Raw genomic sequence first — 19,390 nt, 5'->3', positions numbered from 1 at the left:
CGGCGTATCCAGCACGTCGTACCCCTCCCTATCCACGGAGAGCGCCCCTAAGCACCCTAGCAGCGCCGGCGTGGGGGCCGCCTAGCCGTGGGGCGCGCCCCCTAGTTAGTAGGACGTTGTGTACAGGTCAGAGAGTATTATAGCTATCTATATAAAAGTTGATCTATATAGGCCATAGAGTATCATAGCCACTCACCCTGTCCATGCATCTAGCTTCCACACCGTTCCTCGTCGGCGTATCCAGCACGTCGTATCCCTCCCTGTCCACGGAGAGCGCCCCCAAGCAGCCGAGCAGCGGCGGCGCGGGCGCGTCGTGGCCGGGCGGCGCGCCCCCCAGCCAGTAGGCGGCGCCCGACACGTCGGGCAGCGCGGCGGCCGCCTGCACCGGCGGCGACGGCGACCCCAGCGTCTCCTCCCCGTTCACACGCAGGCTGCCTGGGGACAACTCGGACTCAGCTTACAAGGTCAATGCGAATAGGAGCTGTGTTTCAGGGAGAAATAGAATAATATAAAAATTTTACCTTCCAATAAAATTATTATTATGTTTCCTATCCACATCGGATATCTTCATTGAGAGAGTAACGCGATCGTTGACCAATGATGCCGCTAGCGTCTATGTAGTCGCTCCGCCCCACGCCGTGACGTAGTTCCGCTTCCACTTCCTGCGAACCGTTGCTCGCTTCCCGCCACTCGCCACCGCCATGTCATTGTTGAGGAGAAGTACCGTCGGCATAAAAGTAGCCTAGTAGCCTGCCAGGAAGGCATTACTCAGATATCCGATGTGGATAGGAAACATAATAATAATTTTATTGGAAGGTAAAATTTTTATATTATGTGTTCCGTACTCCACATCGGATATCTTCATTGAGACCTGTTTATTATCTCCTGGTGGCGAGTTAGCGGGCGCGCAAGCGATAGGGCTACACCTACTGTCATAGAACTCAGAGAACGAATAAATATGTATACACCATATTGCAACCCATGAAATCACAGTGACTCGTTATAATGTGAATTACAGGAAATTGAGAATTGAAATTGTAATCTCAGGTTCGAATCTGACGTTAAACTGGTTTAAGAGAATTCTCATTCGAAATCGCATCCGATCCGCAGAATCTCGGCGAGTCATGTTCCCAATTAACATAAGCGAAAATATCGCTAAGTGAATAGCTTTCCAGCCAATTTAGTTATTAAGTACATCGTGGATCAAAAGCAATCGTAGGCGAGGCCGGCTTGGATGAGACTGTGGCTGAAAGAAATAAGCGAAGTGTCCCCTAACATTTTGTGTAATTCTCGCAAGGTGACGTACCCAGACTACCTACTTATACTGGGTCTATACTTTATTCCGGAGCTTCTAAGAGTCCAGTCGGTAAGACACGTTATCTGGTTTAGAGCCGAATTTCGGACACAAAATAATAGCGTTAAAGTTATCTATATAATTGCCCGGGCTACAGTGTAGTAGAGTAAGGTCATTGACCCTGCGGCCTGATGCTAACAGCAAAAGTGCGGCAGCTATTCTATCGTACTTCTTCTAACGTACCTAACGTTGTAGGGCTATTTAAATTAGGGCAAGTAGATGTCTCGCGTCCCAAGCTGGTGCTTTGGGAGGCGCTGGTCTCGCTATTAATGGCGTTGGAAGAAGGCATAGTGTCCGATAGTGGTTCATACACAGCACTTGTGAGAGGCTTATGAACGAGTATCGTTCTGAAAGCTAACATGGATAATAGAAATAGACGTCTGAGATAGCTCGCTACTTCACTGGATAGAGGTACCTGGCAGTTGATCTTATTTTTGATGCACCATAAAGACCGTTTCTACATTGTGGCCGTACATGCAGCCTAGACAAGGGGACGATCTAGGGGCTCCCGTTACTGTTTTCTATACAAACACAGTACCGGAATCGGGAATATCCGGTTCTTCCATATTAGTGAGACAGTGACAGTTGCGTTTCGTTCGCTACGTAGCGTTAGACCTTGGCATGTTATATGCATGCGCCAGTCACGCCAGTAGCGGACGTCACTCCTGATCCCGCCAGCTCGGTGTTGGAGCGTCCTATCTGACAGGAGCTACGCCTCATTCTTAAGGTCGTTGACTCGTAAGGGAGGGCGGTCTGACGTTGTGTTCACTAGGACCGCCAGTAAATTGCAAGCTTACCACAGCTGCTTTAAGACTCCTTATCACGCCGTCGCAGTACACAGACTAGGCTGGGAGGTGGAGACATCCATGCCAAGTCTCACAGGCAGCTGTCAAAGGTCGTGGTAGCAGTTCAATGAGTCTGTTAAGAAATACCGTGGCACAGTGCGAGGGCTCTCGAAAGCGGAGGCCGGCCAACAAGGCGCCTGTCAGGTGAAGACAGTCTCGGCGGCTGCTGGGCGCAGCTGCCAGTCGGGCGCGCAGTGACTTCTTGATAAACCGTTGCCCTCGGGGGTTGTACCGACCTGGCAAGTAGCAAGCAACCAGCGCGACCTGTAGACGATCTGCTGGCATCAGCAGTTTTTTCGACAGCCGTAGTAACGGAAGGGATGTAGTGTCGCCGTCGTTTTATGTATACTGTACCGGTGCGGTTGTATGTTTACACTTCTGTCGTCAGCGCTGCAGATGCGGCCCGTTAACGGTTACTCTTCGCTGAAAGGGCCTTACCTCGTACATTGTCTACCAATATTGGAGATTGTAACGGACTGCTTGCATAAGATGAGGAAGAAAGTGGTGCGAGGCTTTCGGCAGCTCCGTGTTGCTGGGGACTGCGAAGGCTTCACCTTCCTCCATGAACTAAAGTTTGCGAATTTGAGACTGAACAGAAGGCATTGAGTCTCATTTCTGCGAGAAACTCTGCAGCAAGGCAGGCCTGTATGTCGCGAAAAAGAAAACTTTCAATCGGTGTGTTGTGCCGCGTGTCCCACGTGATGTCTAGGAGCGTGATGGTCTAATTCGCTTTATCCGAAGAGACACCCTATATCGAGTTAGTATAGGGCATCGAGTTAGTAGCATGCTTTTAAGGAAATCGAACTGATGAAATCAAGTCTAAAATCGATTTTGGCGCTTTGCGTAACAAAACTGTTTCGATAAAGTCGAATACAGACAGATGGAAACTGCTGGAGTCCTCCTGGCCCCTTTCTCTTAGCACCGGAAACTCAAGCTTGTTCAGGCGCAGCGGGTTTATTTGTCCCATTTTGTTTATTATGGCTTTTCGCACGAGTTCGTCTTTGTAAGACGGAACTTAAGCTGGAGAGCGCGAGCAAGTAGAGATAATTATGTGAAGTCTGCAGACCTTTTCGATGCCTTTCACCTCGGTTTCGAGCGGTCGCACAGGGCCTTGTCGCTAGCTGTTCTCCGGTTGGACCACTCCATGGCCTCGAGAAGTCGTAGGAGCTTCGAAGCGACACAGCGAAGTCGATCAGCACCTTTATGAAGCCCGGGAACACGACGTATTTTCCTCTGAGTATCGACATATCTTACCGCTTTCAACTCCGGGCAGTCGAGCCGCGCTAGGACGGGGCTCTTTACGACCTTGTCTGCCGTCGCCGGAGGATTCTTTAACCGAAACCAAGAGCTTAGCGGTCTGTTCGTGCTGTACCATACCATACCTATACCTGCACCATAGCTATAGGCGCCTGCGTACCTCAATGGAACCATGTGGACAGGACAAAACTGATACTGTGGCGCCCAGCGAGCAAGGGACGACATCGTCGTAGTTGCAGCATCGGTGGACAGCATCGGCGTGATTGTGGCAACCGCCGCCGCTCGGGAGGCGCCGGTGCGTGAAGCTAGGGGCGCCATCGTGGCGGCCGGCTCGGGGGGGGGCGGGGGCACCGGTGCCTGAGGCCGGGCGGCTCATGGCGGCCGCCACTGGTTCGGGAAGCGCTGGTGCGTGAGGCGAGGACCCATAGTGGCGGCCCGCTCTAGAGGCGTTGTCGCGTGAGGCGGGCGGCTCCATCGTGGCGGGGAGGCGCCGGTGCGTGCGGCGAGAGGCGCCATCGTGGCGGCCAGCTCGGGAGGCACCGGTGCATGAGGCGGTCGCCGTCTGGCTGGCTGGTCTGGGAGGCACTGCTGTGAGGCGAGAGGCGCCATCGTGGCGGCCAGCTCGAGAGGCGCCAGTGCGCAGGTGGTGGTGCCATCGTGGCGGGCGGCATCATCGTGGCGGGCAGCGCCATTGTGGCAGCCGCCGCCGCCGCGTCGATGCGTAATGCGAGAGGCGCCATCGTGGCGGCCAGCTCGGGGGGCAGGCGGTGTCATCGAGCGGGCGGCGCCATCATGGCGGCCACCGTCGCCAGGCTCAGGTGCGAGAGGCGCCGTCGTGGCGGCCAGCTCGACAGGCGCCGGTGCGCGTGACGGACGTTACCGGCACGGGAGGCGCAGATGGCTAGGCTCGTAGTTGCACGCATCATCACGGCGACGCTGTTGCCCTCGGCGGTGCCATCGTGGTGGCCACCACCGGCGCGTAGGTCACCAGCGACGTCATGACGGCCGGCAACCAACGCGGCGATCGTCGCTGTACTCGTAGCCTTTCCACTGCTTACACGTAACTTACCTTCCTTCCGCTCGAGCAGTCGGGACGCAGAAGCGGTCCGCCTTCACCTTGGCGCGATCCACCCGCGATGCGCCCGCAGCTGCAGGAGCGGGCGTGTGACGCGCAGAGCCACGCGGATCTCTCGGAGTCCCGCTGGACTGGAAGCGTCCGCACCGCAACTGCAGCAATAGGAGCGGGCGTGTAACGTCTCGTGGAGTCCCGCGGACTGGAGGCGTCCGCACCGTGACTGCAGCAACAGGAGCGGGCGTGTGACGTTTCTCGGAGTCCCGCGGACTGGAGGCGTCCGCACAGCGACTGCAGCAGCAGGAGCGGGCGTGTGACGTCTCTCGGAGTCCCGCGGACTGGAGGCGTCCGCACCGCGACTGCAGTAACAGGAGCGGGCGTGTGACGTCTCTCCGAGTCCTGCGGACTGGAGGCGTCCACCGTGGCCCGCAGCGTCGCGGTGTCTCGGAGTCACCTTGGACGACAGCAGAAGACGCGGCGCGCGCGGGCGGGGGCGGGCGCCGGGCCCGCGCCCCCGCGCCGGGGGACGGGGCGCCCCGGTCGCGCCGCAACTAACAACACGAGGTACTCCCAGGCTACTGCCTGAGAACCCTCCGCGAGTGACGAAGTAACTTCTGAACGCCAATAAAATTAGAATATCTTAAACTGGCTCACCGGATGGTTCGAGACAATCCAAACCTCCTTATCGGCGAAGCGCGGCACCCGGCAGCGGCGCGCGCAGGCCGTCCGCCGTCGCGCCGCCCCCGCCGCCGCAGGCACGATGACCGCGCGTTCCCTCTCCGATGCGGAGCGACTTGTTACCACTTGTTAACAAAAACCACTGACGCACTTCCTACTTCGATCTCGAAAATGCGAGTTAACGGTAACGATTTTAGCAGCATGGAATGTGAAAATTAATTTAGCGAGAAAAAAGTGGGTAGAATCGAAAAGCACCGTTCGATGACTTCGATCGCGAGACCGCCAAAAGACTAATAGTGGCGATCTCTGCCATATCTCACTATTTAATCGACCGAGCTTTGGATCGGAAATGTTAAAGCACCATGCTGCAAAAATATACGCAAAAAATATTTGCGGACCATCGGTCAAGACGGTCGACGAAACAATAACATGGCGGTGGCGAGTGGCGGGAAGCGAGCAACGGTTCGCAGGAAGTGGAAGCGGAACTACGTCACGGCGTGGGGCGGAGCGACTACATAGACGCTAGCGGCATCATTGGTCAACGATCGCGTTACTCTCTCAATGAAGATATCCGATGTGGAGTACGGAACACATAATAACCTCTAACGCATACGTCAAACCTTGCCGAGCAAAATTAAATTTCATTTTGTCAACACAAAGTTCAAATTAGAATGGAACAGGAGACCTTTTTATAGGTCTCTGGGCGGCTAGAGGATAAAATATGTCTCATTGAAATTAAAATATGAGAAAGAGTGAGATAGAATAACATTGACAGATTGAATACCACCCTAAGAGGACGCGTCGACAGGTGATCCAATAATCTATTTGCGTGTATATCATTTAATTTTTTTTTGTTTGGCTATCTTTGAAATAAGTAATCGTCTGATCTGATAAGGATTAAGAATAAATAAATCTTATATTTATTTGTAAACATAGGATTTCATAGGTCATTCAATTGTACAAAGAAAGTGATAAACTCGTCTAAGACGAAACCTCAACGAGGGTGCGGAGTGTTAGGGTCGGTATGCCGCATGTCCTTTGGAGTTGAAAGCATCCATTGGCTACGGAGACTACTTACCATCAGGCGGGCCGTATGCTTGTCTTTTTAATAATCGGTTAAAAACAGCCCATATCACATATCATATCATATCCCATTTCAAAACAGCTACATTTCTATTCTTCTTTCTACAGTTATGGTAAGTTATAAGTAAAAACGAGAGACACAGTACCTTTCTCCAGCTTGTTACTAGCGAACACCCTGGCAGCTTGCACATGGACGGCCCGGCCGTGACAGTGGCGACCTCGCGCTGCTATCTCGAGCCGAGCGTCCGAGTATTGAAAAGCGAAGACGACACGGCAGGATGACATGCGGACGGAGATGGAGCGCTTGTGTAGGAACGAGCGACACAGTACCTTTCTCCAGCTTGTTACTGGCGAACACTCTCGCAGCTTGTACATGAACGGCCCGGCCGTGACAGTGGCGACCTCGCGCTGCTATCTCGAGCCGAGCGTCCGAGTATTGTACCGCGAAGACGACGCGGCAGGAAGACATGCGGACGGAGATGGAGCGGTTCTATAAGAAACAAAGGATTCTAAATAAGTAATGACGTTAAAGAGGCCGACAGATTACCAGTTCGCCGGACGATATCAGCCTGTCAGTTAAACGCAAAAGGTGACATCAGCTCCGAACAACTGACAGGCTGATATCGTCCGGCAAACTGGTAATCTGTGGGCCCCTTAAGGTTTTGGTTTGTAATAAGTGCTCAGTGATCTTGATGACCTACTTTTTCCAATTTTTCTAATACAAGTAACTCAAGTCAGGATCTGATGTAGATACAGAAGTCGACAAGGTATCTCTTGGTCTCACATTTAAACGCTTTACCGACTTTTTTCATCATACAGTGTACACTGTATCAGTACAGTTAACTTACTAAAATAAACAAAAAATGTTTTGCGTCAATGTCGGCAACGTCCAAAATACAGATGTCATTTTCCATCGTAGGTATTTTCACGGAAACGTACGAACGTGTCTCGCTATTTCAATCAGTCTGGGTACAAAAAGTACTGAGGTTGACTAAAGTAGCACGACAAATACGAACGTTCCCGAGAAAATATAATGGAAAACAATCATGTACGCCTGCATCTGTATCTGTACTAATTTAAACCCTTTCAATAATTCTACTTACATTAGCCACATCAAGTGCCATGAAGAGAAGTGCGTCTTGATCCCTCGTCCTCACGGTGAACGCCACGCTGAAGTACCGTCGGTCGGAAGGTCGGAATCCGGAGCGTTTGAGTTCAGCATAACCCTCGCCGTTGAACCAAGCTAGCGAGGGCTCGCCACCGCGGGCTGAGTTGTACCATCTGAAATAATACGTGGTTATTTCGACGTCGACAGTATGGCAATCGAATGCAATTTTGTGAACAAATAAAGGATGTGTGGAATCCAGAGAAGCAGAATCCAGATAGAGAGCAATCTCTCCAGGTGGGTGTTGAGCCTGAGAACCGAAGGCCAATGAGAGTCCGTAAGAAGTTGTATTCATAGTAACTAGTAAAGTAACTGACATTCGAAACTTCGTAAGCGCGATTTAGTAAATGCTAACGCAATCTGATTTAATCTTGTGGCACGGCTTTTCTAATAGTGACAGAAGAATCGCTACAGACAATTCTATTTTAGAAATGGAGGATCTCTTTCCCCCAAAAATTAGAGTACCTATTTTTCCACACATCGGAAGTGCCATAATTGCCAAATTTTCGACATGGACATTATAGAAAAGAATACTCTAATGTTTGGGGGAAAGAGATTCTCTATTTCTAAAATAATAGGAACGTCTGTATGAGACCGAACGATCTGGGTTGTAAATTAAATTTTTTAGAACACGTTACCTTTGCGTGCACCCCGTGCATTGTGCCTCCTTCGGCTGTTCCACAAAGTTCCACAGCCCCACCCGTCTCTCGTCGCAGTAGAGTGCGTGCACGCAGCCCGGCAGCCCCCCACCCCCGCCCCCGCCGAGCCAGAGGCGGGTGGCGTGGAGAGACACAGACGAGCCTAGGGTGGCGTTGGAGACTGTGGTCGAAGGTTTGCCGGCACGCTCGACTGTTAGGCGGACGGTGTTCCATACTCTGGAAAAACAAATATGATTATATAATTAGGGTTACGTACCCAAAGGGTAAAAACGGGACCCTATTACTAAGACTCCACTGTCCGTCTGTCTGTCTGTCACCAGGCGGTATCTCATGAACCGTGATAGCTAGGCAGTTGAAATTTTCACAGATGATGTATTTCTGTTGCCTCTATGACAACAAATACTAAAAACTACGGAACCTTCAGTAGACGAGTCCAACTCGCACTTGTCTAGTTTTTTTTTATTAAAAAGGGAAAGGTTTTAAAACGTTGTAGGACACGAACAAAAGACTTTCTTTTCTACAGGATTAACAAAACCAAATCATGAAAGTTCAGATTCAGCAACAAACTTTAAGCGCCCTTGCACTATTCCACTAACGCGGGGTTAACCGGTTAAACTTGGAGTGACCATGGTTTCCAGTACAATTTGCCACTAGTTTAACAGTTTAACCACTTAACCCCGGGTTAGTGGGATGGTGCAAGTCGGCCTTAGGTACCTCACCTCTCAATATCCACCGTATAAGTGTTATGGTCTGCATCGTCGTGTATATGCTCTAAGACCTCCGGGTGCGTGACGATACCCGCTCCATCGCCCAGGTCCCAGGTGAGCTGAAATTTCTGTTTTTGCACTGACAGTTTCATGTAGCTTGGGGTTTCCTGAAAAAGTGGAAAGTTTTGTAAAGGAGACATTCGGATTGTGACATAGATAACGAAGAGAGCCACCCCACGCGTTATTTGAGCATAGGCGTCTCGTCAGTGCTATGGAAAATGGCGTCGTTGCGTAGTTGCGCTAGCGTTGCGTCTATCACCAATCATAGAGTTGAGTAAATGCCGACGCTCGGCAGACGCTAGTGTGGAGTGGCCTTGAAGGTCAAGCTACCTACACCTGATGAAAGTTCAGGAGCACTCACATTTGGAGTAAACCATTAAGTAAGAGTTGACTTTCTCTCATCCGTCATCTACAGTAGCGGCCCATCACGTACTGTTCCGTCGAAAGAGACGGCTATAGACGCGCGTGAGACGGCAGGAGACGTCGCCGACGCTGTGAAGGCGCGCGAGCAACTCTGTGACGGCACTGTGTTCCATACCTTGTTCTCATCTGTCATCTGTAGTAGTGGCCCATCACGTACGGCTCCATCGAAAGAGACGGCTATAGACGCGCGTGAGACGGCAGGAGACATCGCCGGCGCTGTGAAGGCGCGCGAGCAACTCTGTGACGTCACTGTGTTCCATACCTTGTTCTCATCTGTCATCTGCAGTAGCGGCCCATCACATACGGCTCCGTCGAAAGAGACGGCTATAGACGCGCGTGAGACGGCAGGAGATGTCGCCGGCGCTGTGAAGGTGCGCGAGCAACTCTGTGACGTCACTGTGTTCCATACCTTGTTCTCATCTGTCATCTGCAGTAGCGGCCCATCACATACGGCTCCGTCGAAAGAGACGGCTATAGACGCGCGTGAGACGGCAGGAGATGTCGCCGGCGCTGTGAAGGTGCGCGAGCAACTCTGTGACGTCACTGTGTTCCATACCTTGTTCTCATCTGTCATCTGCAGTAGCGGCCCATCACGTACGGCTTCGTCGAAAGAGACGGCTATAGACGCGCGTGAAACGGCAGGAGACATCGCCGACGCTGAAAGGCGCGCGAGCAACTCTGTGACGTCACTGTGTTCCATACCTTGTTTTCATCTGTCATCTGTAGTAGCGGCCCATCACGTACGGCTCCGTCGAAAGAGACGGTTATAGACGAGCGCGAAACGGCAGGAGACATCACCGGCGCTGTGTAGGCGCGCGAGAAAATCTGTGACGTCACATTATTTCATACCTTGTTCTCATCTGTCATCTGTAGTAGCGGCCCATCACGTACTGCTCCGTCGAAGAAGACGGCTATAGACGCGCGTGAGACAGCAGTAGACGTCGCTGGCGCTGTGAAGGCTCGCGAACAACTCTGTGACGTCACTGATGTGTTGGATACCTTGCTCTCATCTAACATCTGTAGTAGCGGCCCATCACGGAGGGCTTCATCGAAAGAGACGGCTAATATAGACGCGCGTGAGACGGCAGGCGACGTCGCCGGCGCTGTGAAGGCGCGCGAGCAACTCTGTGACGTCACTGTGTTGCATACCTTGTTCTCATCCGTCATCTGTAGTAGCGGCCCATCACGTACGGCTCCGTCGAAAGAGACGGCTATAGACGCGCGTGAGACGGCAGGAGACATCGCCGGCGCTGTGAAGGCTCGCGAGCAACACTGTGATGTCACTGTGTTCCATACCTTGTTCTCACCTGTCATCTGTAGTAGCGGCCCATCACGTAAATACTGCTCCGTCGAAGAAGACGGCTATAGACGCGCGTGAGACAGCAGTAGACGTCGCCGGCGCTGTTAAGGCTCGCAAGTAATTCTGTGACGTCACTGTGTTCCATACCTTGTTCTCATCTGTCATCTGTAGTAGCGGCCCATCACGTACGGCTCCGTCGAAAGAGACGGCAATAGACGCACGTGAGACGGCAGGAGACGTCGCCGGCGCTGTGAAGGCGCGCGAGCAGCCAATGCCGCCGGGTAAGGATGTCACTGATACTGTGATCTGGTGAATAACAATAATAAATTTAATGTTTTTAATCTAAAGATATTAAGGTCAAAAATACTACAATGACATGATTATAATGAAATAATTGTAAGCTTGTTAAACAACTGAAAAAGCGCTCAAATAGATTTTAATTGAGGCCCCGCTCCTGCCAGTCAAGCCCCAGTAAGTTCACATAATTCCAGTGTGATAACCGCCTAACGAGGTAATGGACACCGGGCGATTCTTTCATCAGAAAACGGTCTTTAATCTATTTATATTTTGGTCTACTTACCATCACTCTGCCTGTCTACTTAGGCCGCCTAATGCTTTACTGTCGTGGCATGGTGGATGTTTTTTTTTAATTTACAAAGCCGGTTGCTTACTCTTGCTCTTTCGTTAAGCATATTATGCCATATACAGTAGACAGGCAGAGTGATGGTAAGTAGATTAAAATATTCATGAATCTGACCGTTTTCTGATGAAAGAAGCGCCCGGTGTCCGTTACTTCGTCGGGAGGACGACACTCGAAAGATCGCGGGGCACTTCTGGATGAGATTAGCTCAGGAGCAGTCAGGAATAAGTCAGTCAGGTAGCGTACTCGAAGAGAGGCCTGCATAGCAGTGGGCGATAAAAGGCTGAAATAATGCCTCACCGAATCCGCAGCATGTTTGGCTCTAGCTATCTTGTCCTGTAACTCCTGCAGTCGAGGCCTAACGAGGCCGGCGGCTCTCTCGTGCTCTTTCGCTCGCGCTGCCGCTGCTGCTCCCAGGGCTTCTGCTGCTTCGCTTCCACGCGAAAGATCGCGGGGCACTTCTGGATGAGATTAGCTCAGGAGCAGTCAGGAATAAGTCAGTCAGGTAGCGTACTCGAAGAGAGGCCTGCATAGCAGTGATGGGCGATAAAAGGCTGAAATAATGCCTCACCGAATCCGCAGCATGTTTGGCTCTAGCTATCTTGTCCTGTAACTCCTGCAGTCGAGGCCTAACGAGGCCGGCGGCTCGCTCGTGCTCTTTCGCTCGCGCTGCCGCTGCTGCTGCCAGGGCTTCTGCTGCTTCGCTTCCACGCGAAAGATCGCGGGGCACTTCTGGATGAGATTAGCCCAGGAGCAATCAGGAATAAGTCAGTCAGGTAGCGTACTCGAAGAGAGGCCTGCATAGCAGTGATGGGCGATAAAAGGCTGAAATAATGCCTCACCGAATCCGCAGCATGTTTGGCTCTAGCTATCTTGTCCTGTAACTCCTGCAGTCGAGGCCTAACGAGGCCGGCGGCTCTCTCGTGCTCTTTCGCTCGCGCTGCCGCTGCTGCTGCCAGGGCTTCTGCTGCTTCGCTTCCACGAAGCATGTTTCCTCGAATCTGGGATACTAGAGGACGTACAAGTTATTAAATTGTTAATTCGATTCAATAGTAATTTTATTCATATATTGTTTACAAATTTTATTGTGTTTTACCTTTTACTATGTCATCATGTATATGTCGGCGGCCGATCCTATCAGGCATATCGTGAAACATGAAAATCTTTGACTCGTTCCCTGAGTCGACGGAGCCCCGCTACGCGGGGCTCCTATTTCTGGGCAGTTTGCCCTTCGGGCATCTGAAGCAACCTAACGAACCTATCTTACCTATATATTGGTTTAATGTGACTATCCTCAAAACAATACACAGGAACATTACGATCTGCCTGATCTTACGATCGGCCGCCGACATATACACGTTATTTGTATCACTTACCATGCTCCTGCGCTGCCCCAAGTGCGGTATCGCCATGTCTCTGCAGCTCGGTTAGCTGCCGTCTGAGATTATATCGTACTCGGCGTCGGATCTCGCTCGCCTCGTCGTAGAGGACTCGTGTCGTTGCGAATACTCTGTCCGCTTGCTCGTTAGCTGCCGCTGAAATAAGTTTTTTGGTTAAAAAAAATGATAATAATAGATGATTGAAAAACTGAGTTGCCTCTATGATCTTATATCTAAAGATAGGTTATACACGCTCCAAAATTGAAGCACTCACCTTGTGACAAATTGTACAAGGTGCCTTTAGTCGCGCTCAGGTAAGCGAAAATTATGCACGTGCTAACGAGCTCCCGTATACCGAAAGAGAAAGAGACAAGCTCATGTTTAACAACGATTATGGGAAAGATGACTGGAATGCGAAAATTAATCAAAAACTAACAGATTTCTTCGTACCTAAAGAAATAAATATGGAAGTATTTTTTCTGCTTCTTATATACCTATGAGTATAACCTATCTATAGTTATGACTGAGGATCCTGACCAACAACTATGTCCCTCCATTTATCGCGAACAAGGGCTATGTGGGCTGCCCCCTGCATGGAACCACATGCTTGTTTTATGGAATCCGACCATCCTGCAGGGGCTCTTCCTCTAGCGCGCTTGCCTTCAACTTGCCCCAGTATGATGTCACGTTCGAGGCTGTGTGTGTAATGGTAACATTCCATTTCTAACCGCAGCTGCACTTCTAGTACTGAACGCGTCGCTGTTATTGTCAATTTCCATAGTAAAATGAACAGTAATGCAGCTGTCGTTGGAAATGGACTGTCAGCTTAACGCTTAATTGTCGTGAAATTCTTGAATATCCATGTTGTCCCTATGGCCGATGGCCAAGGGGAGGGAGAGGGGGAGGGGCATACCTATAGTCTGCGCGACGCGGGCGCTAGGCCTCGCTCCAAGGTCCCGCTCTTGCCAGCCAAGTCCACGTAGTACCACGCTTACTAAGTCAGCTCCTCTTCTCAAATGGTCCAGTTGACGACGGAGCTCTGAAAATAATAATTCAGTCTTATTTATTTGTGGCGCAGACGGTATCGGTGACTTCGGCCAAACCAACTACCTGTACTACCATAATAGTATACTAGGTACAGAAGACTCTCTATCAAAAAGCGTCTGTTACGATCAGGACAGATATGGCCGCTAGGTGGCGACAGCGCCACGCGCGGCTTATGGCTAGCCACCAAAATTGATGTGGAACGGATGTACTTGTAGTTACCTGTAGCAAAGCGACGAAATCGCGGAGCGAGCCACGCCTGGCTAAAGTAAGCAAGGCTTAGGTAATTGAAACACATCTATTGGTTACCAGACTAAACTAGCAGTGGACGAAGCACATAGCTTGTAAAACCGCTTGAGAAGTTCTTGAGAAGTGATCTCTCAGACAGTGACGGATTTGCAGTCGTTGCCGCCCTAGGCCACATAGCCGCCCTTTTCACAGCACCCATGATTGACTACATTTTAAGTTGTTATCATTAGCGAATTTTTTGTCACAATTTGCCGCACCTAATTTTTTTTGCGGCCCTTACGGCAAATTCGCCATTGCTCGCAGAAGACAGAGCGAAGTCAGCGAACCACAAACAAGGTACTGTATACACCGGTCTTCATGTTGTTTTTACTCGGAGAAGGCTTATCAATACACTTTTTTATGACAGTGAAATAATGAGATGTTGTACTTACCCTCAGCTTTGCTCAGCACCTCAGCAGCCCTAATCTTCTGGTCACTAGACGCCTGCTTGGCCTGGTCGGCGGAGCCCATCATGGGCGCCATCTTGGCGGCGCCGGCGGCGGCGGCGGCGGCGCCGTGCGCGTGCGCGGCCGCGGCGCGCACCGCGCCCGCCACCTCGGCCCACGCGCGCGCCGCCGTCACGCCCGAGGACGCCAGCGCGCGGGTGCCGGCGAATAGGCTACGATAGATGAGGTGTTAAAATTGGAAATAGTGACGTAAAATCATAGAATGCCTAATGTTTTAAAGAGATCATATACAGTAGGCGCTCTGTGATCTGGCGCTCGTCAATCCGGCACGCAGTAATCCGGCAGTTGGCTTCTTAGATGGTCTGCTCTATAATCCAGCAGTAACACAGCCAAACGCCGGATTACAGAGCGGCGGTTTCATTGTTCAGTAGTGCCACGTGTTTGTTTTCGTGCTTTTATGTCCCATACAAATCCACTAATCCGGCAGTTCCAATCACCTGGCAAAAGGAGAAAAAATAGGGTGCCGGATTACCGGCGCCTTCTGTACTAAAGAGATCAACAGATGGTCACTCTGCTTCCGACCACCCAAAGTCACCCTGATTTCTTTCGTTGCGTTATGATTTGTCACTTTGATTTTGCACAATCTAATTTTGGTGACAAGCCCGCAAAGATGGTTGGTCTCCTGTCAAAAGCTGTCTTGATGACTGTCTGACCAGCGCTTAACGATATTATCGTCTTTAGTCTACTCAAAGGAGCCCTTGTCAATTTTTTTCAATAAGGTAAACGGGCAGATGAATCGCCTGATAGTAAGCGGTTACCGTCGCTCATGGACACAGAATGGTTGTAAATTTATGCAATCTGAAGAAAATGTATCTCCTTAACTTATTTATTTTCCTCGATCCATATCTTAGACTGTAGACTGGTTCTGAATACTTTATACAAACTCCGACGGTATCGAAAATGGTTCCTACCTCTTATATTCTCTCGCTTTCGCCCCAAGCTCGTTCACATGCCTCTCCACCGCGTCCAAATATTTCTGCTTATACGCCGGCGTCAGGTTGTACAGAATGCCTTCCTTCTCCTCCGCCGCGGGAGTGAGCGAGGCCAACTCTGCGGCTAAGGCGGGTAGAGAGAGAAGGAGAGAGCGTGCGCGGAGCAGAGCAGAGCCGACGTCTTCGACGAATGTGTGGTTGGAGAGGGATAGCACGTCCTGGAGGTGAAAGTGAAGCTTTAACGCAGTGACGGATTCATATGAATATAATTTTAAGAATAGGGAGTTTAAACAGAAAAAAACCGGCCAAGTGCGAGTCGGACTCGCGTTTCCAGGGTTCCGTACATAAGTCCGACTCACGCTTGACTGCACATTTCTAATAGGTTTTCCTGTCATCTATAGGTAAAGAACTATTTTGTGTATTTTTTTTCAAAATTTTAGACCCAGTAGTTTTGGAGATAAAGAGGGGGGGGGTCATTTTCTGGCTATTTTCTTAAATAACTTCGAAGCTATGTATTTTAAAATTATAAAAAAAACATGTCCATGTTTGGGTCACTAATTTACATATGTGTACCGAATTTCAACTTAATTGGTCCAGTAGTTTCCGAGAAAATAGGCTGTGACAGACGGACAGACGCACGAGTGATCCTATAAGGGTTCCGTTTTTTCCTTTTGAGGTACGGAACCCTAAAAAGGAGTTTAAACTGAAAAAAGCCAAGGATAAGACAAACAGTCCCCTCAAAACTTGATAGGAAATTACTTACGATAATATCCTTACCTCTAGAATAAGTCTGCAACGCAGGCCAGTGTCCCTAGCGGCCGCCATTCTGGGCCTAACCTCTTTCTCCATGGCCGCCACCTGTAATAAATAAACAAACCACACTGCAATATCCATTTGGGATTGTGCACAAATCACGCGAGGTGTTTTCAGCTACTTTTGACCCCCCCTCCCCCTTGGTGATATTTGGTGAGGTTTTTGGCTACTCCCCCTCCCCCCACAGTAAACTGCGGTAGATAAAATGATCATACCTTGTCTCCAGCCATCCAAACGGCATCAGCCAGTCGTGGTAGGCCTTTAGCCTTCTCACTTGTGTAAACTGCGGTAGATAAAATGATCATACCTTATCTCCCGCCATCCAAACGGCATCAGCCAGTCGTGGTAGGTCTTCGGCCTTCTCATGCCAACTCTCGAAAGTATTCTGTAGGCCTCGGAGACGCGCGTACGCATCGTCTATGCTGTAGTTTAGCTCTTGAACTGCGGTAGATTGCACATTAGCCTGAGAAGATAAAACAATGATTGCGATTTTATAGGAAATCAATCGTTATATCATCTAAAAAAGTTGCTATCATTCATTTGTTCAAATATTTTTTGGGAAGTTGTAGCTTTAGATTTTGTTATGATTATTATGTGTTCCGTTCCACGTCGGAGATCTTCATTGAGCGTTGACCGTTCGATGCCGCTAGCCCATCCATCCATCGTCCATCCTTACTTGGTAGATATTCCACCAATTCGCACGAAGCGCTTTGCTTCTACTTTCCTTATGCGCACTGCCAAGGAATGGAATTCCTTGCCGGCGTCTATATTTCCGTGTTCTTATAACCCGGCAACCTTCAAATCAAGAGTGAACAGGCTCCTTCTGGGCGAGCTCGCTCCATCGTAGGCCACGTCTACGCCTCGGCTAGTCTGTGGCCATGAGTAAGCCCATTCATAATTAAAAAAAAAAAAAAAGCGCCCGCCCCACGCCGTGACGCCCCGTGACGTAGTTCCGCTTCCCCTCCCTGCGAACCATTGCTCGCTTCCCGCTACTTGCCGCCGCCATGTCATTGTTTCGTATTGAATTTAATTGATGGTGTTTGGATTATTGATGATGATGAATTGATGAAATTACACGTAGAGTCATTACGGAAAGAGAAGAGCCGTGGAATGTATTGGGCCCCATACATTCCATGACTCTTCTCTTTCCGCACAGACTATACATTTCTAGAGAAAAATAATAACAGACATCGAAGACCACTATTCAGTTCGAACTGAACGTTATATTTTTCTCTTTGAAGACACTAAAGGCAGAGCGTTCGAACCTGATAACTAACAAAAATGTTTTTTTCTAAATCTTCTTTTTACTTTCATTTCCTTCTTTATCTTTACGAAAAAAAGTTCTGTTTAACAAAGGAAAGTATAGAGTACCTTCGTTTGTTAAACAGAACTTTTTTCCATATGGCGATAAAGTTAAATTAAAGAAGTAACTCACCGCATCATAAACATCATTAGCTCCAGCAATATAATCATTCAGCCTCACATCCTTAATGTTCCTCAGCAAATGTCTCGCCTCCTTAATCACTCTATGCGCCCCCAAATGTCTCTCTCCCCTCGCAAAGTCGTCTAACACCGCTACCTGTTCCCCCAATTTCTGTCTTTGCTTTAGCACTTCTTCCAAACCACTCATGCTTTCTAAGCTTAAAGATTTCGCTGAATCTTCTTTGGTCGACGCATCTTCTTTTAAAGCGTGTAAATCAGTAAAGATCCTATGCTCCGAAGCTTCCAAGTTACTGACATCGTCCCCTAAGTTTCTAGAATGGTCGAGGGTGTTAATGAAGTGGTGGAGAGAGTTGCGGAGTAGTGAGGTGTTGTGTGAGTACTCGCGGACGGCGGGGTACGGTTGGGGTATGCGGCTGAGCTCGGTGAGGTCAGCGCTGCGGAGCGAGGAGGCGAGGTGGTCGATTGAGTCGAGGAGGGTGGTTGTGCAGTCGTCGCAAGCTGAAAAAAATAAAGTTGACCAAACTTGATATGAGATAAGTTTGATACTTGACTATAAATGAATCTGATTTCCTCACATAATGACACTATTGTGTCCCCGATAAAAATACGTGATATTTTCCGAAACCGAGGTGGTTTCTTGGGTTTGGTGAGATTTGGCTTCATCTCCTCCCCTCCATCCATAACCTCGGTCCTTTACACCTATGACATATATCGGGAGTTGCGTAATTACGACACTGACATTATCTGCAGTCGTCACATTGGCGAGAAAGCGAGCCGGCAACGTCATAGTCGTTGAGCGATTATAATAATTAGGTATAAAGCACTTACGCCTGCACCCGCCGCCATCCATCCACAGCTTCGGTCCTCTGCACCTATCACACTTATCGCCTGTCGCGAAATCTCGACAGCGACACCGTCCGCGGCCGTCACACTGGGGAGACAGCGAGCCGGCAACGTCGCACGCGCAGGGCGCGCAGGCGCCGTCGCGTAAGCGGTAGTAGGAGGCGGCGCATAGCTCGCAGTCTGTACCGGCGTAGCCTGAAAACAATTATGTACATAAGATTGCTCGTGTACAGAACTGCATTGATTTCTCCCTATAATACAGTATGTAAACTTACTAAAACCATTTACTCAAGACCGTTAATGAATAGGTCACACTGAGCAACTTTTACTATGGCACCGACCACGAAATCGCGAAAAAAAATTTGGTTGTTTCATTTTGCTGGTCTAGCATTGAAATTTTCTATGGGAGAGTAAATTTTTTTTTTCGCAATTTCGCGGTTTGGGCCATAGTAAAAGTTGCTCAGTGTGACCCATACATTAACGGACCTGAGTAAATGGTTTTAGTAAGTGTACATACTGTATACTTATTTAGTAAGTAAAGCGAGCAAAAATATGATCTTACCAGGTTTACACAAGCACTGTAGCCTCCCCCCCTGCATGGCGCAGGCGGATGCGAAGTTCCGAGCCCTGGAGGGGCAGGGGCAAGCTTGGCAGCCGCCGGGGGCGTCCGGGGCTCCGTGGTGACCTTCGGCGCAGCGGTCGCAGCGCGGACCGCCCGTTCCGTGAGTACAGTTCTGGAAAAAAAATGTTAAAAAATGTTTTAGAACTTAAGCTAATATACCTACACTAATTTACCATTACAGATCAGAGGGATTGATTAAGTTACGATATGTCAAATTCCACAAAAGCTGTCACTCGAATGCCACGTCACCGAAGTATCAAAACTGAAATTGAACTTTATGCATATTCACGTAGGTCAATGTTGCTCTGTGGTCTGT

The 19,390-nt window shown here is 49.7% G+C and overlaps 1 protein-coding gene across 1 annotated transcript in view; it reads right to left on the bottom strand.

Annotated features, from left to right (window-relative positions):
- The window catches only part of LOC134663381 (laminin subunit alpha-2-like), a 150,190-nt gene that overhangs the window by 12,551 nt on the left and 118,249 nt on the right, over positions 1-19,390 (bottom strand). The window contains exons 29-46 of the mRNA XM_063519744.1: positions 19,015-19,186; positions 18,438-18,647; positions 17,602-18,107; positions 16,474-16,629; positions 16,131-16,211; positions 15,333-15,571; positions 14,347-14,573; positions 13,536-13,661; positions 12,620-12,778; positions 12,029-12,252; positions 11,858-11,975; positions 11,544-11,704; positions 10,751-10,909; positions 8,833-8,987; positions 8,093-8,329; positions 7,393-7,570; positions 6,620-6,779; positions 197-435 (exon numbers count right to left, since the gene is read on the bottom strand). Coding sequence (XP_063375814.1) covers positions 197-435; positions 6,620-6,779; positions 7,393-7,570; positions 8,093-8,329; positions 8,833-8,987; positions 10,751-10,909; positions 11,544-11,704; positions 11,858-11,975; positions 12,029-12,252; positions 12,620-12,778; positions 13,536-13,661; positions 14,347-14,573; positions 15,333-15,571; positions 16,131-16,211; positions 16,474-16,629; positions 17,602-18,107; positions 18,438-18,647; positions 19,015-19,186 — 3,507 coding nt within the window. The remainder of the gene's footprint in view (positions 1-196; positions 436-6,619; positions 6,780-7,392; positions 7,571-8,092; positions 8,330-8,832; positions 8,988-10,750; positions 10,910-11,543; positions 11,705-11,857; positions 11,976-12,028; positions 12,253-12,619; positions 12,779-13,535; positions 13,662-14,346; positions 14,574-15,332; positions 15,572-16,130; positions 16,212-16,473; positions 16,630-17,601; positions 18,108-18,437; positions 18,648-19,014; positions 19,187-19,390) is intronic.

The sequence above is a fragment of the Cydia fagiglandana genome, chromosome 4 (genome assembly GCF_963556715.1).
Source record: "Cydia fagiglandana chromosome 4, ilCydFagi1.1, whole genome shotgun sequence".
Taxonomy (NCBI): Eukaryota; Metazoa; Arthropoda; class Insecta; order Lepidoptera; family Tortricidae; genus Cydia; species Cydia fagiglandana.
The sequence above is the reverse complement of the archived record's forward strand: the minus strand, read 5'-3'. Positions and strand labels throughout refer to the sequence as shown.